A 14,322-nucleotide genomic window follows, 5' to 3' on the forward strand; every position below is an offset into this window, starting at 1 on the left:
TCACATATTCCTTTATGCCCTTTATGTCAGTAAAATTTTGTAGTTATCTTTATTAATATATAGCACATTTATTCATTGGTTTAGTTCTCAGTATTTTCTAGTTTTTAAAGCTATTTACATTTTATAATTCATTTCTACTTGTGTCTAAGAAAATTATTCCTGAAAATAGTTTTCTTTAAAGCTGGCCATTTTGGTAAACTCTTGTGCATTCTAATAAACTGCCAGTTGATCCCTTTGGATTTCCTTAGGTAGATAATCCTATTATTTGAAACAATGAGTCCCACTTTTACTTTTCATTTCATTATTTTATTTTTATTTTTTTGTACTGAATCAGCTAAAAATGCCTGCATTTGTATTAGTCCGCCCAAGCTGCCGTCACAAAAGAGCGCAGGCTGGGTGGCCTGAACAACGGACATGTATTTTCTCATAGTTTGGAGTCTGGAGTCAAGATCAAGGTGCCAGCAGGATTGTTGCTGGTGAGACTTCTGTCCTCAGCTTCCAGGCAGTGCCTTCCTGCTGTGTCCTCTCTGAGCCTTTTCTCTTTGAGCTCATGGAAAGAGAAAGAGCCCTCTGGTATCTCTTCCTTTTCTCATAAGGACACCAATCATAACAGATTAGGGTCCCATCCTTGTGTCCCACTTAACCTTAATAACCTCTTTAAAGGCCCCATCTCCAAATACAGTCACATGGGGGTCAGGGATTTGCATATAAATCTAAGGGGTGGGGACACAATTCCATCTATAATAAGGTTGTTGAAAGCAGATTTTCTTTCTCGTTTGCTTCCTTTTTCCTATTCCTGAAACAGCATTAAAAATAATATTTTAATTTTTTATCCCAAATAAAAAGCCTCCCACATGCGCCCCAGGGGCCGGGGATCAAGCCTGCAACTGAGTTATAAGCCCCTGACTGGACTTGAACCAGGGACCCTCCAGTCCTCAGGCCGAGGCTCTACCCACTGAGCCAAACGCCGGGCCTAAAGTGTTAACATGTTTGAGGCACATTGTAAGAATTCAACAGTTGTTATTAGTAAAAGAGCAAAATTTAAAGATATACATGATGAAAAAACCCCAAAGACATTTAATATATGCCATGTATGTTTCCTCTTTTGTAAAAAATAGCAGACTTCATTTTCCCCCCTTCTTTCTATTCCATGAACACACACACACACACACACACACACACACCTCAACTATAATCCCGCACTCTTAAAGACATGACTGCATCCTTGGTTCCAAATTCCTGATCTGCATCCCTGAAGGCTTGGTGACCTGGACAAGTCCCTTCATCTTTCCTGGCCCGCAATCCCCCATTCACAAAATGAGGGTAATAATACAGTCCTTATGGGTTTTCTGTGAGAATTTCATTAAATAACCTGTGTGAAATGTCTAAAACAGACAAAAGCTTAGTAGATGGAGGATTATTATTATTATTATTAAACACTGTCATGCTTTCTTGAATACTGATTTAACGGGTCATATTTAACTTGCTTGTGTAAATGAACCTGGAGAAATCTTAAAGAGTCCGATTTTCAGCCATGGTTTTTGTTTTTGTAAAGAATCCTAACTGAACTTTCAGGTTTCTTGTAATGTTATATCCTGGACTCCAAATTTTGTTCTTCTCAGATGCCCCAAAGAACTACAAAACATCCTTCGTTAATGATGGAAAGGAAACAGCTTCTTTGGAAATAAGACTTTATCCTGTAAGAGTTTATAGATTTGTGTCCAGTTCTTTGATTAAAAAAAGAGAAAAAGCCTTTCTTGAGTCGGAAATGTTTCTCAAAGCGCCATAGAAGAACACTTATGACTCTCCACTTTTTATTTTTACTGCTGGGTTGAAAAGATGACTCTCAACAATGCTGACACCAGGAGGATATTATTCCACAAATAAGGGCCCAGCGTGACATTTATGAGAAAGCCGGGGTCCTCCTGCGTGAAGCTGATTGGTGCTCAGCCAGTGGGCTCCTGGGCCTTCCTGGGCTTATCCGGCGCAGGGCACAGGGTACCTGCGGAACTTCAGGGAATGCTCAACTCCTTTCCTGGCAGCACACATCTGTGGCCCGCAAAGAGCAGCCAGATTTTAAAGATGAAGCATCTTCCCCAATTCTCTTCCATGTTGGCCATCTATTGCTTCTGCCTGCTGCAGAATCTCTCCTCAGGTAAGGGGCCCCCTTCATCAGACCCTAGCTGGCCTGAGCTCTAAGAAAGCCTGAAAGGCTCCTTGATCATTCTAGGGGGAGGCAAACCTTATTCCCTCACCTACCCCATTTCCGCCCTTTCAATTTCTGGCTTCTCGTTTGTCTCTAAGCTTTAAGAGAGGGTGGGCAGAGCCAGGTGTCATAGCCTTTTACCAAAGGAGGCAACTTTCCCCCTGGAACTGTCTTATGCAGCTCCTGCCCCAGGGCTGCCCTGAGGATGTGCCCACTGAAACTGAGGGATAGGGCTTGGGGACGTCCCAACTTCTCAGCCATTTGTGCTCCCAGAATTCTGAACAGAACTAGCGGCTGCAGAATTGAGGTTACAGTCCCCAAGACTAGAGATTGAGGTCAGTTGGAGAGGGCTGGGGTAGGGGAGCGCACAGGAAAAAGGAATCTTTTCATTGCCTTTTTGTGGGCTCTCAGGAGGCAGGATGCCTGAAAGCCCTGGGAGGCCCCACAGCTTCCAGGGGCGGGCGCTGTCCGTGGTGCTGACCGGGCGCTGGCGTCTCTTCATTAGCTTCTAAGAACCAGAGCGTTTGTAGGGACCCAGGGGTGAGGTTTGGGGTCAGTGGTCGGAATCCCTTACCCGTCTCGGGTAACTCTCCAGATGACACAGAGAAGGATGTCGTGGCAGAACAGCTAAGTTGTAAACAGGAACTGTTTAGAATTTTGATTTAGGGGAGTAGAAATCTTTGAAAATATATTCAAACAGAAAATATATTCAAACAGTATGTGTGTTTTTTAAATCATGCCCTATAGTATAAACACAAAACCTAAGAATTTCTGGAAGTCGTCTGATTAACCTCTCAGGGAGAACAGGGATTGCCTCTATGATTTTCCTATTTGATTACTCTCAGTAACACCCAACTCACTACCAGCCTGAGACAGCCAGTAGCTGCCTCCTTTGGGCTCCAATAGAATCTTGTTTATATTTGGTAAATTTGTTACCTTTTATTTATCTGTGTATGTTTATATCCACCTCTCTCATTTTTCTATTTGGCTTTATGTCCCCTGAGGATAGGGTCCCTATGGTCTTTAAGGTTGTATTGTTAACATAGGACCTTTTAATAACTCTTTATAGGGATGGTTTGAATTAATTTACATTTTTGAATGGCACCATTCATCAAAAACTTCTTTACACTAAGCTGAAATCTGATCACATATAACTCCTAACCATTAACCCTAGTTCTTTCTTTTGAGGATATACAGAAAAAGACTAATACCTCTTAGGACAGTTCTCAATATATTTGAAGGTAGTTAACATACACTTCCTAGTTTTTCTCTTTGCCAGAGGAAAATATGTTCAGTTTCTTTTATTCTACCACACATCCTGCCATTTCAAGTAGGACTATTACCCTTCAAGGTCTGGACCCTATTATTCAAATATAATATAACACAAGAATACCTTAGTTTTTAGCTTTTTCTTGGTTCATAGATTTCAGGGAGCAAAATATCAAATCAGATTTTTAAAATATATATTCTACTCTTGAGCGAGACATTCAGGGTTTGATATGTATCCCATTTAATTTCATCTGGTTAGTTTTGACCTATTTAGTTGATTTTTTTTCCAGCGCAGTGTTAGCTATTCCTCCAAGTGTTGTATCACATGAAATTGGGATGAAGACTTCATTTGGGTCAGATAAAGGTTGACCGGCCCAAGGACCATCTGCATGCTGGTAGCAACCTTCCCCACAACCCCACCCCCGAAGAGTCTGATGAAACAATGAGCCATGTTTCTTAAATGTTCCAAGAGCGATTTTGATGCACACAATTTTGTTGACACACAATTTTCTGGCATTCCATTCCTCATAAATTCCATCAAAATACAAATTAAGTTGTTACCTAGGCATTTTTGCCCTTTTTCTGACTTGCTAATTCTTGCACTATTAACTCCTGATAAATAAAAAACCATGGTATTTTTAATTAATTTTGGTATAAGTCTCAGATTTGCTATGGTAGGTAGAGTGTGTTTTCTTTGTCAATCCTTTTTAACAGCATTGTATTTATAGAATCTCTGCATGTTCTTCATGGTGAAGATTTAAAAGGCAATGCTATGACCTCTTTTTCTCCTAATTGATATTTTTATGATTTCTCACAATAGGATATCCTCAAGCTTTAGATGATTCTCCAGATGGCTTGGATATTGTGCAGCTGGAGGTACACTGTTGTTCAGTAATGTGAGGTTTTTATTTAGTCTTGGCCTTGAAATTACCATGTGGATTATGTTCACTTAAAACTATTTTAAGAGTAGATTCTTGGCTGCAGCGGGACTCACTGTTGTCATTTTCATGGCCTCATTTAAGGCATCCTGAGAGTTGTGTTAAAATTCCTTGCCACTGCAAGAGAAGATAATACAAGGTTCATAAGTGGGACAATTTTAGAGTTATATGTTTTATAGTAGAATGCTATTGACTAAGGAATTTATACTTAACTTTGGTTTATTTTCCTCACTTTTTTTTTTTCAGCGACTGGCATATTGGGCAACTCACTCTAGGCAACCTAAGGTAAAAAAACAAAAAAAACAAAACTAATATATTTTAGTTATAGCAGTACACATGTGTATGCCATAATTGATATCTGTAATGAGCACACTATTTTGCTGCCTACAGGAGAATTTTGTGTCTATGTGTGTTTGTGTAAGAATATAGTTTTAGAAATAACAAGTGAATCTCTTAAATATAAATTACTGTAAGATATTGGTAGTTCATCTGCATTCTTACAATTATCATAATCATAGATACGTATCTAATTCCATTAATTGAATATGTTATAATATAGCACAACATACATTACGAATTGATATACTCTGATTTGGCAGTTCTCCAAAACAATAGATTTCATGTAAAGGACCTAAGAGTAGCTATAGAGGCCACAACAGAAATATTTCAGTGGATACAAAGGAAGTGTTGACTTATCCTAAAGTGCATGCGGGAGGGATCAAGGTAGAGGCCAGGATTCTTAGCCCAGGCTAACATGTTTTCACCTTGAGCTGTCTCCCCTTCCTCCCTCACCTCCCCTAACTCACAGCATCCCGTGCTCCAGCCATAATGATCTTCTTACCATTCCTCACGTGCACCCAGCCATATGTCTTCACACGGGTTTCCTTTAGCCGAAAATGCCTTTGCCTCCTCTGCTGGTTCTGATTAATAGCCCAGACTCTAAAGCCAAACAACCAGAGCTCAAAATCCGCACCTACTTAACCTTAGTAGGTTTCTTAATCTCTCTGGGTCTCAGTTTCACCATCTGTAATATGGGAATAATAGCCGTAGTAGCCTCACAATATTATTGTGAGGATACCTTGTTTTAATACTTGTGAAGTATTTTCAACAGTGTCTACAAGATGGACAGCGACAGCACTTAAGCGCTAGCAGCTATCACTGCTTCTTGAGGAAACCAATTTCCATTCTTCAAGACTCAAACATCACTTTCTTTCTTAAGCTTCCTAAGTGTATCATGCCCATTTCTTCTTATTTTCAGTTTACCATTATGCATGTGTTTGAAGACAATTGTCACCTCTCATCTTTAGAACTAATCATTACAACCTTGGTACCTGGAGCAGAGGCTCAGGGTGAGGACTCGGACTCCCCACCCCCTTGCCACTGGCTTCTCGCCTCCCACGGAGGGGCTTCCTCATCGCTCACACAAAGCTGCGAGGGTGCCCATGGGTACGCACGGGGAGTGGGAGTGTGGCCGTCACATACGCTGCCTTCGGCATTAAATTGGGCTGTGTGGTTCCCCGAGCGCAAAGGCCCACTTGGAATGAGTCTCCTTCCATCTTCTCCATCTTCCTGTAGCTGATTCTGTTCATTGCTTCCCATTGCAAAAGGGCATGGCATTGCTCGGGGGATAAAACTACCAGTATTTTAAAGCCTTTGATAGAGACTATTGCTCTTCTGCCTTGAAGTGTAACCTTCCACATGTCACTTCCTCTCCTGGGGCCTTGGTTTCCTCTCCTATCCAAGGCCTGAATGTCTTGCACGGGCTCTGAGCCCGCCTCCCATTCTGGCCTCCAGGAGAGTCCAGGTCTGCGTCTCCAGGGAACTTCTACTATGAGGCCACTCAGAAGCATTCGTGCTTCTGGTCACCATGCGGGATCAGGAGGATTCTATATGGGAAAAGGGGCAGCAGGTTCTTGTGAACACAGCCCTACTAGTCATCCTTTCAAAGTAGATTTCTATTGAAAACATGCCATGTGCCAGGGGCTGGGGATATACAGTAGTGATCAAAACAGACAAAAGTCCATGCTCTCACGGACCTTATATTCTAGTTAGGGAAATAAATAATCAGGTAGATAAGTACATTTTAAAAATCTATTTTTTCTCTAAAAAGAAAAAATTAAAGCAAGGAAGGCGCATATAAAATGTTGAGAGTGGTGTTCAGCAACTGAAAAAACACATTTATATGCCTTTTTATTTTTTGGTCTTAAAGGTAATGGTAAAAAGTTGATAAACATGGCACAAAAAACACACACGATTGTTCGCCCAGTAAGTTTTCAGAACACACACACACACACGTACAGAACAGCTGCTGACAAGGAGACCAAAAGCTGTAAAAACAGTAATCAGTAAATTTTAGAGGTGATAATTATGAGGAAATAGAGGGAACCGCCACAGAACCTCTGCTGTTAGTAATGTTGGCTAATTATACAGGGTGGGCAAAAGTGGGTTTACAGTTGTGAGTACATGAAACACAGCTTATTCTTGTATTTTTATTAATTATTGTCTTATGTTGCATATGAACAACTGTAAACCTACTTTGTCCATCCCCTGTAGTGTGTGTCTGTGCCCATGTGCATGTGTGTGCAAGTATGTACACAACATAGAGAGAGAGAGAGAGAGGGAGGGAGGGAGGGAGGGAGAGAAAATGCATAGATACTGGGTGCTGCAGAAACTCTCCACAAAGTTTACAGGAAAATGTGATCACATTCAGAGCTACAAAGTTAGAAGTGTTGTTAAAAACTTTACTTCTGTCTTAATTGGAGTTTGGGCTGATTCAATAATGTTTAAATGTGAATGAGCTATGAGTGATCAATAGCAGCAGATGAGCCCTCGCAGTAATCATCCGTAGCGATTTTATAAAACACAGGCGTGGAACCCGTGCCGTGGTTTGGGGGGGCCCCTCTTCACGGCACCCTCGAGTGGGAGGAATATGCTGGCTCCACGGCCTTTCCCGGGCCGTCACCTATGCAAGCCAGGGCCCGGAGGTGCTCTAGTGAGGACTTAGAAATGAACAACTGCTTCGTGCAAGAACAGTGAAGATCCATGCTGACGGTTTTTAGGACACAAAGTTTGGTCAGTTGGAACCAACCGTTAAAAAAGCTGAATTCTAGGGTATGCCCAGCAGCAAATTAAAAATCATAATCATTCTTTTATTCTAGCTCTTAGTCAGATGGCTTTCTGGGAGTAGGTTATGGTATCAGAGAGTATGTCTCCCCCCAAGGCTTGAAAAGGTAAAATGAGATTACATTTGAAAATAATGGTGTATTGCTGGCAGCCTTGTTTTTCATAAGACCCTGCATCAACTGTAGTCTTATTTTGTGTAATGAATTTCCTTTTAGCTTGACAGTTCATTTCATCATATGAAGGTAAATCCTACATACGTTCATGGTGCAACTTCTCCTGAAAACTTTGTCCGTGACCCCCGCAGTGAGATTCCTAGTAACTCACCCTCACAATTCCCTTCCCAGGATCATCCAGGCGCACAGAAGAGGGTGAGTGCCGCGCAGCCCAGCAGCAAGGCCCTGCAACTCCCGCTTCACAGCAAGTGACACTTAAGACTAAAATGAACTTTTTTTCTCATTCAGTTTTTATTTCACTACTCCAGAACTCAGGAGCCAACACATCCGGCTAAAGCTGGGGTCAGTATTGCACTGTGATCGTCTCCGTAGAAGCCCCGGTCCTCTGCAGGCCCGCTGGGCCTTCCCCACTGATCCATGCGGGTCAGGAGCAGAGCGGGGGGCCTCTGACCCTGTGCAACAGCTGCCCGGGGCCCTTCCCGGGGCCTTTCCCGGGGCTGCGGGGATGTCGGGTCTCCCTCCCCCGGGTGGAGGTGGGGGGAGGCTGACAGATATAAAAAGACAGAGGATAAATTATAAAAAAGGAACAATAAATAAGAAATAATTTTTTTATTATGCCCTTATGTAAAGAGGACCCTGGCAGGCACGGAGCTCTGTCTATATTGTTCCATATTACCCTCCGTTTTTAAGTTTTTGGAAAGGGTTTTGTGAAGTGTAAAGCACCAAACCCCACAATAGTGCTCCATGGCTGTTCGTGTTCCGTAACCATCACAACGTATGTGTGTGTGCTGTTTGAATACTAAGCGTCACCTCTAACTTTCTTAGTATAACGGAGTTACCCTCAGGTGCAGGTTGTGTAAGTGAATTTCCACAGGGTATGATCTGAGGATTATTAGGAAGATCATAAAATAAAATTCATTCAGGCGCCCAGTCACAGCACCTGAAATTTTACCATTAGAAAGTCACTTATTTATATGAACAAGGCTTTCCAACTCTTCAAGAAGACCCTTAAAAAAACAATTACTCAGCAAAGTATTCATTTTTTCCCCCAAGAGGCAAAGATTCATGAGTAAGTAGTGCAGGTTTGGGAATGGGATCCAGGAATGATGGGGATTTTTTTCAAAAAAGGCCATGAGCACTGCCAAGGGAGGGAGAGCAGTGGAAGGGGAAAGATAAACGTGGTCTCTGACACAAATTAGCTTTTCCTCTGAGCCGACTACTCAGGAGAATTCACAGACCAGATAAGACGCAGACGCATGTCTGAGTGTGCGCGGGCAGTCACAGACAAGAAGTCCAGGGAAATAAAATGCATCAGGGGGAGAGGGTCAGGGTGCCGCCCTCCCAGGTGGTCCCTTTGCTGAGTATTTGTTTTTTAAGGGTCTTCTTGAAGACTTGGAAAGCCTTGTTTATATAAATAAGTGACTTTCTAATGGTAAAATTTCAGTTGCTGTGACTGGGCGCCTGAATGAATTTTATTTTATGATCTTCCTAATAATTCTCAAATCATACCCTGTGGAAATTCACTTACACAACCTGCACCCGAGGGTAACTCAATTATACTAAGAAAGTTAGAGGTGATACTTAGATTAGGAGAGCACACCTGGGAGCCAGAAGGATCTTCATGGGGATGCTTCTTTGGAACAATGCACTCCACACCAGGAGCATGGAAGACTGGGGGTCTATGAAGATAAAAGTCTGATTTATCCTAAGGGACTATTTTTAAGTGATATGTTGGAATTGAATCCTGCTATCAAGGCAGGTGATTCTTTATTGAAAACATAACATTTCAAGTTCGAGAATGATTTTACTCTGGAAATTAAAGCCATTTGTAAGGGAGTGGAACGGATGCACATAGCCCTGGGCCGTGGCCCGCCGCCTCTGACGGGAGCCCCTCCGTTGCAGTTTCGCCCTGTGCACCCTCTAATGCGGCTGGCGGCCCAGCTCACCAGCGGAAGGCTGAAGAGATTTCTACAGCGCGTACGTGCTTTCTTCTTCTGTCCTGTTTCATGCGGGTAAAAGCACATTTAACCAGGGCAAATGCGTGTCATTGCCTTAGAACTCACTTGCATGCTCTGCTCCAAATAAGTCTCCACCCCGAGGGAGCCCTGGCCCTCTGACCTCGCACGATACTCCCCTCTCCCCAGCCTCAGGCTCCCCCACCGGGACCCTCCACTGGCCCCCCATGGCCCGCCCTCTCCTCTGCTGAGCTCTTCGTCACATTTTTTGTTTCAGCCTTTGTGTTTCTGCCCATTTGCCCTGTCCCTTCCTGTTCCTTTTGACCAAACATTTGCCATGGTGACATCCTCTGCTTCCCATTGCCCCACCTGCCCTTTTGTCCATACCTCAGAACTTTGGGGGGTTTTTTGTTTTGTTTTTATGGAAAAACATTTAAGTTTAGAAATTGCCAGTTTCAGTAATAGCTGAACCTCAAAACCTTAAGGTTTTGTTGCATGGTAGCAAAAAGAAAACTTTTGAACACTGTGAGCCCAAAGCAGGTGACCAGCTTATCCCAGTATGCCCAGGACTTTCCTGGGTTTAGCTCTGAAAAATCTCAAGACCCTGAGGAAACTGCTCAGGTCCTGCGAAATCTGTTGGTCATCCCAAGCGCGGGGAGCAGTTTTCCTGATCTGCTGCTGACCACAGCTGTCTGGGTTGATCTGCCACCATGGTCATGCCACACTCACAGGCAAAGACAGGTCGAAGAAGCTGAGATGCCTGATCTGGAACACGTGCCTAAACCATGGGGCAATTTCAAGTTGAGGCTGTTGGGAACAGCAAGCGAGTACAACATTGTCCTGGACACAAATGGTAACTCAATCAAGAAAGCATCCTTGCTTTCCCCAACGGGAAATTGAAATTGGCTACATAGCTGTTCCTTTGAACTGCTTTTTGGCACCTGACTTCTGGATGTTAGAGTGGAACTGGGGAGGTGCAGGATCACAGCAGAACAACCAAACCTCTAGGATGTGGTTCCTGTTCAATTAACCTGTGTCTTTTCCCTCTCAGGATCCAGGGGCTGTGGCACTTGACTTTACCAAGAAGGTATGTAAGCCTCGTGGAGAACATGACCCCCCAAGAAAGATCTCTGGGAGGACAGGGAGGTACCTGGAGTTGGGCCTCTTTAGACCATGTCTAGAAAGAACTGGTCTCACGATATGCCCCTGGAAATCTTTGAGGCGGAGCATGTAATTTCAGGATTCCCCAGGCTTGACTGGGGCCAAAAGGAATCATGGGACAATCCTCTGGCTGTGACTAGTTTATCTCCAGTCTTGAGGATGAGTCACCTGGGGCCATCTGTCCTGGAATTTGCTTTCTCTGGCTCAGGGGCCCATATGCCAGTGGTACCAACTTGGGGAGGTACTGCAAGTGGCACAGACCCCATGTACCTGTGCTTCTCCAGGTTGACCGTGCATTAAAGATACCTGGGGACCTTGTTAAAGTCTGGGGGTTCCATAGGGGCCTGAGAATGTACATTTCAAACAAGTTCCCAGGTGCTGTTGATGCTTTGGGACCGGGGACCACGCTTTGCAAACCACTGTCATAGACGTCTTTGAGAGACCTTGTGCACAACATTGTTGAATAACGGTTTGTGTTTTTATGTTGCAGGATCACACTGCTACCTGGGGACGACCATTTTTCCTTTTCAGGGTATAACACGTTGCCTTTTCTCTGTTTTTTACCCGATTCCTTCCTGCCATCCCAGTTATGTTGTTCCTGCTGAATGAACACAGCCAGGGCCCCACGACCAACTGGTGAACAATTGTTGGGACTCTCTAACCCTTTAGTTAGGAGGCGACTCTCAAAGTTTTCTCCTAAAGAGTTGATGCTTGCAAAGGAGAGGGTGCACCAGGACTCAGGCTGAGAGCACCAGGGCTCTGGGAGCACAGGGGTAGGAAGGGGGACTTCTAGTGATGGGAAGACACAAGGGCCAACCAGAGTCTGAGTCTGTTGGCCTGGACAACAGACTGCGGGTCTGGATACCTGGTTCTAAAACTCACCGGCAGGAGGAGCCTCCTTCCCAAGGGACTTGGAGCCTCTTGCAAAGGTCATGGAGTCAGAGAGTTATCTTTTAGTATTTGACCCACCAATCACCAGCTATGCTTCAACCCCTAGATACTTAATGTTTGCACCAGAAAAATGTATAAATCAGCTAGACTTGGGCCCCTCAAACTGCGTTCTGTGGGCCACTGGTGCTAAGAGCTGCTATGCAGAGATCGAATCAGCTTGGAAAACATTGCGCCCAACATTCCTGAAGGCTTACAATGCGCAGCAGTGTATCTGGCAGAAAGCAACCTGTTTACCTTGACTTCCGCATATGTCTGTCGTTTCTCAAATTTTTTGTCCATGGAAGCGCTTCCCAACCCCTCATGCCACCCCACACACACCTTTTTAATCTTCATGACCTATTAGTAGCTGTTCTCTGGAAAGTACTTTGTGAAACAGTGGGTCTCCATGATGTCTTTAGGGTGAGAAGTCCAGCAACAAATAGTTTGAGGACCATCCTGCCACATAAACAGAGGCTAAGGGGTGGAGTAGAGGAGTGGGGACAGTGTCTGGGCTGGAGTGGAGGAGAGGGGACAGTGTCTGGGCTGGAGTGGAGGAGACAGGACAGTGCCTGGGCTGGAGTGGAGGAGACGGGACAGTGCCTGGGCTGGAGTGGAGGAGAGAGAACAGTGTCTGAGCGACAAGGGCTCTGGAGCTCTGCCATAGAGGACCTACAGACTGGGATGGGGCTAAGGCTCAACCAGTGAGTCCCCAAGGAGAACAAGGCTTTAGGGCCCATGAAGAAAGGATCTGAAACCAAGAAGCAGGCTCCAGGCATTTTTGTCTCAGGGTCTCTAAGTTGCTTCTTTTATTTTTATTTTTTTTTATACAGCCAAGGAATGGAAGAAACACTGAAGACAACACCCAGTAGGATAGTCCAAGGTCAACTCATTGCAGCTTTTTTCCTCCAAGCAAATGTTATGAGTCTGACTGGGGGGACAGAGAGAGGCAGCCATAGGGGCCATAGTTCAAAGAAAGGGGAGTCACGTGGAACCCTTGAGGGCCTTCTGCCCCACCCCCTTTCCTGCCCTCAGCACCACAGCGCCCCGCCCCAGCCTGCCCTGGACAAGCATTGCGGCAGCCTTCACTGCATGCTGGCTCTTTGCAAGTGAGCTGTCTCCCGCTGTAGCTGAGAGGGACTGGAATCTCCACTTGGCCCAACTGATTCTCTCTGAATTCCCTCTCACCTGGCCCTTGTAATGAGGAAAAAACTACCCTGGGATGTTGTCGGGGTGGGAGGGAGGTGAAGGGATAGCTCCCTATAGCGGGAGCATTTCAGAATACAGTCAGACAAAGCCCTTCCTTCCATTCAGTGATGCCCTGAGACCAGAGTTTCAGTCTGGGGGGATTCCTGTCCTTGGGGCTGGTGGCAGCAGACATCCCTGTATAAGGGCAGCTCTGGGCCTCCTCTGTCTCTCATGACGATGTGGTCCCAGGGACACGAGGCCACTGTCCTGTGGAGACGTCGCATTCTCCCTCCTGGAGCCTGAGCCCACCTGCTGGCAGTGGCCAAGGCCCCAGCAGGCCCAAGTGCCAGATGCTGGGAAGCAGAGCTGCCCAGGTGGAAGGGGCAGGCGGTCCCTAAGCCACCGCACTCACGGAGGCCTAATGGTCTAATTGGGTACAGAGAAGACAAATCTTATAAGATCGATTATACTTATAATCGATTTTATGGCATGTCAAATTGGGATATAATTTAAAAATATGTTATATAATAACATGCCCATGGGCCTCATCTGGATTCTGAGAATGACTTCATCTGAGTTGTATCCTTTTTTTTCTTTTTCAGAGTTCAGTGGCAAAGGGAAGCTGGAGCAGATGAGGCAACCCAGTGATTATTTTGGACAAATGTCCCATTTCCTCCTATGAACATGTAAAGATAATTCTGTTGCTCTATATCCACCAAAATATTCAGTTGTATAAAGAATAAAGTAGTATTGACACATTTTCATGCCTTATTGGAAAGTCTTGGGGGAGGGATCAATGTATATTTAAAATAATGGGATATTTATATTTAAAAGTACTTTTTGGGGGTAGTGTTTTAGCACGCCCCAACTATCTTGTTATTATCGAGAACTGAGGGCACAAGCTTGGGGCAGACGGGCTGCCTTTGAATCCTGACTCCTCCACTTTGTAGCTGGGGGACCGCTGTGCCTCAGTCTCCTCCATGGTAAAATGGGGTTGGGAAAAATAGCACTTCCACATAGTTTTTGTGATGAATGAAGAGATGATCCATGTAAAGGGCTTAGCATGGAGGTACATAGTGAGCACTCGATTGCGTTGACTCTAATTATACTTCAAAGATGATTTTCATCACACAAATGGCACCAAAGGGACTTGCCTTAATGAGAGCTACTTCTTATTGCTGATCAGGGGCTTGAGGTCACAGCATTAAGTTGACGCATAACAGCTTCAGACTCCTCCTGGAACCATAAGGCTCAGGCCTTTACCTTCTCAGTCTCCTTCTCTATAAATAGTATTTTATTTCCAGCCCCCCAAGATCATATGAAGGAGTAGACAGTGACGCAGAAGATGGGCACGCAAGACAACAGGAGACCCTAACGATACA

The 14,322-nt window shown here is 44.5% G+C and overlaps 1 protein-coding gene across 1 annotated transcript; it reads left to right on the forward strand.

The window, feature by feature from the left end:
• Positions 1 to 1,622: 1,622 nt before the first annotated feature.
• NMS (neuromedin S) lies at positions 1,623 to 13,691 on the forward strand. The gene is made up of 7 exons (XM_081156433.1): positions 1,623 to 2,155; positions 4,296 to 4,351; positions 4,660 to 4,698; positions 9,612 to 9,686; positions 10,716 to 10,751; positions 11,316 to 11,357; positions 12,586 to 13,691. The coding sequence occupies exons 1-7, from the start codon at positions 1,906 to 1,908 to the stop codon at positions 12,622 to 12,624; spliced, it is 537 nt and encodes a 178-aa protein (XP_081012559.1). The 5' UTR covers positions 1,623 to 1,905; the 3' UTR covers positions 12,625 to 13,691.
• The last annotated feature ends 631 nt before the right edge of the window (positions 13,692 to 14,322 follow it).

This window comes from Miniopterus schreibersii, assembly GCF_964146895.1.
Source record: "Miniopterus schreibersii genome assembly, chromosome: 13".
Taxonomy (NCBI): Eukaryota; Metazoa; Chordata; class Mammalia; order Chiroptera; family Miniopteridae; genus Miniopterus; species Miniopterus schreibersii.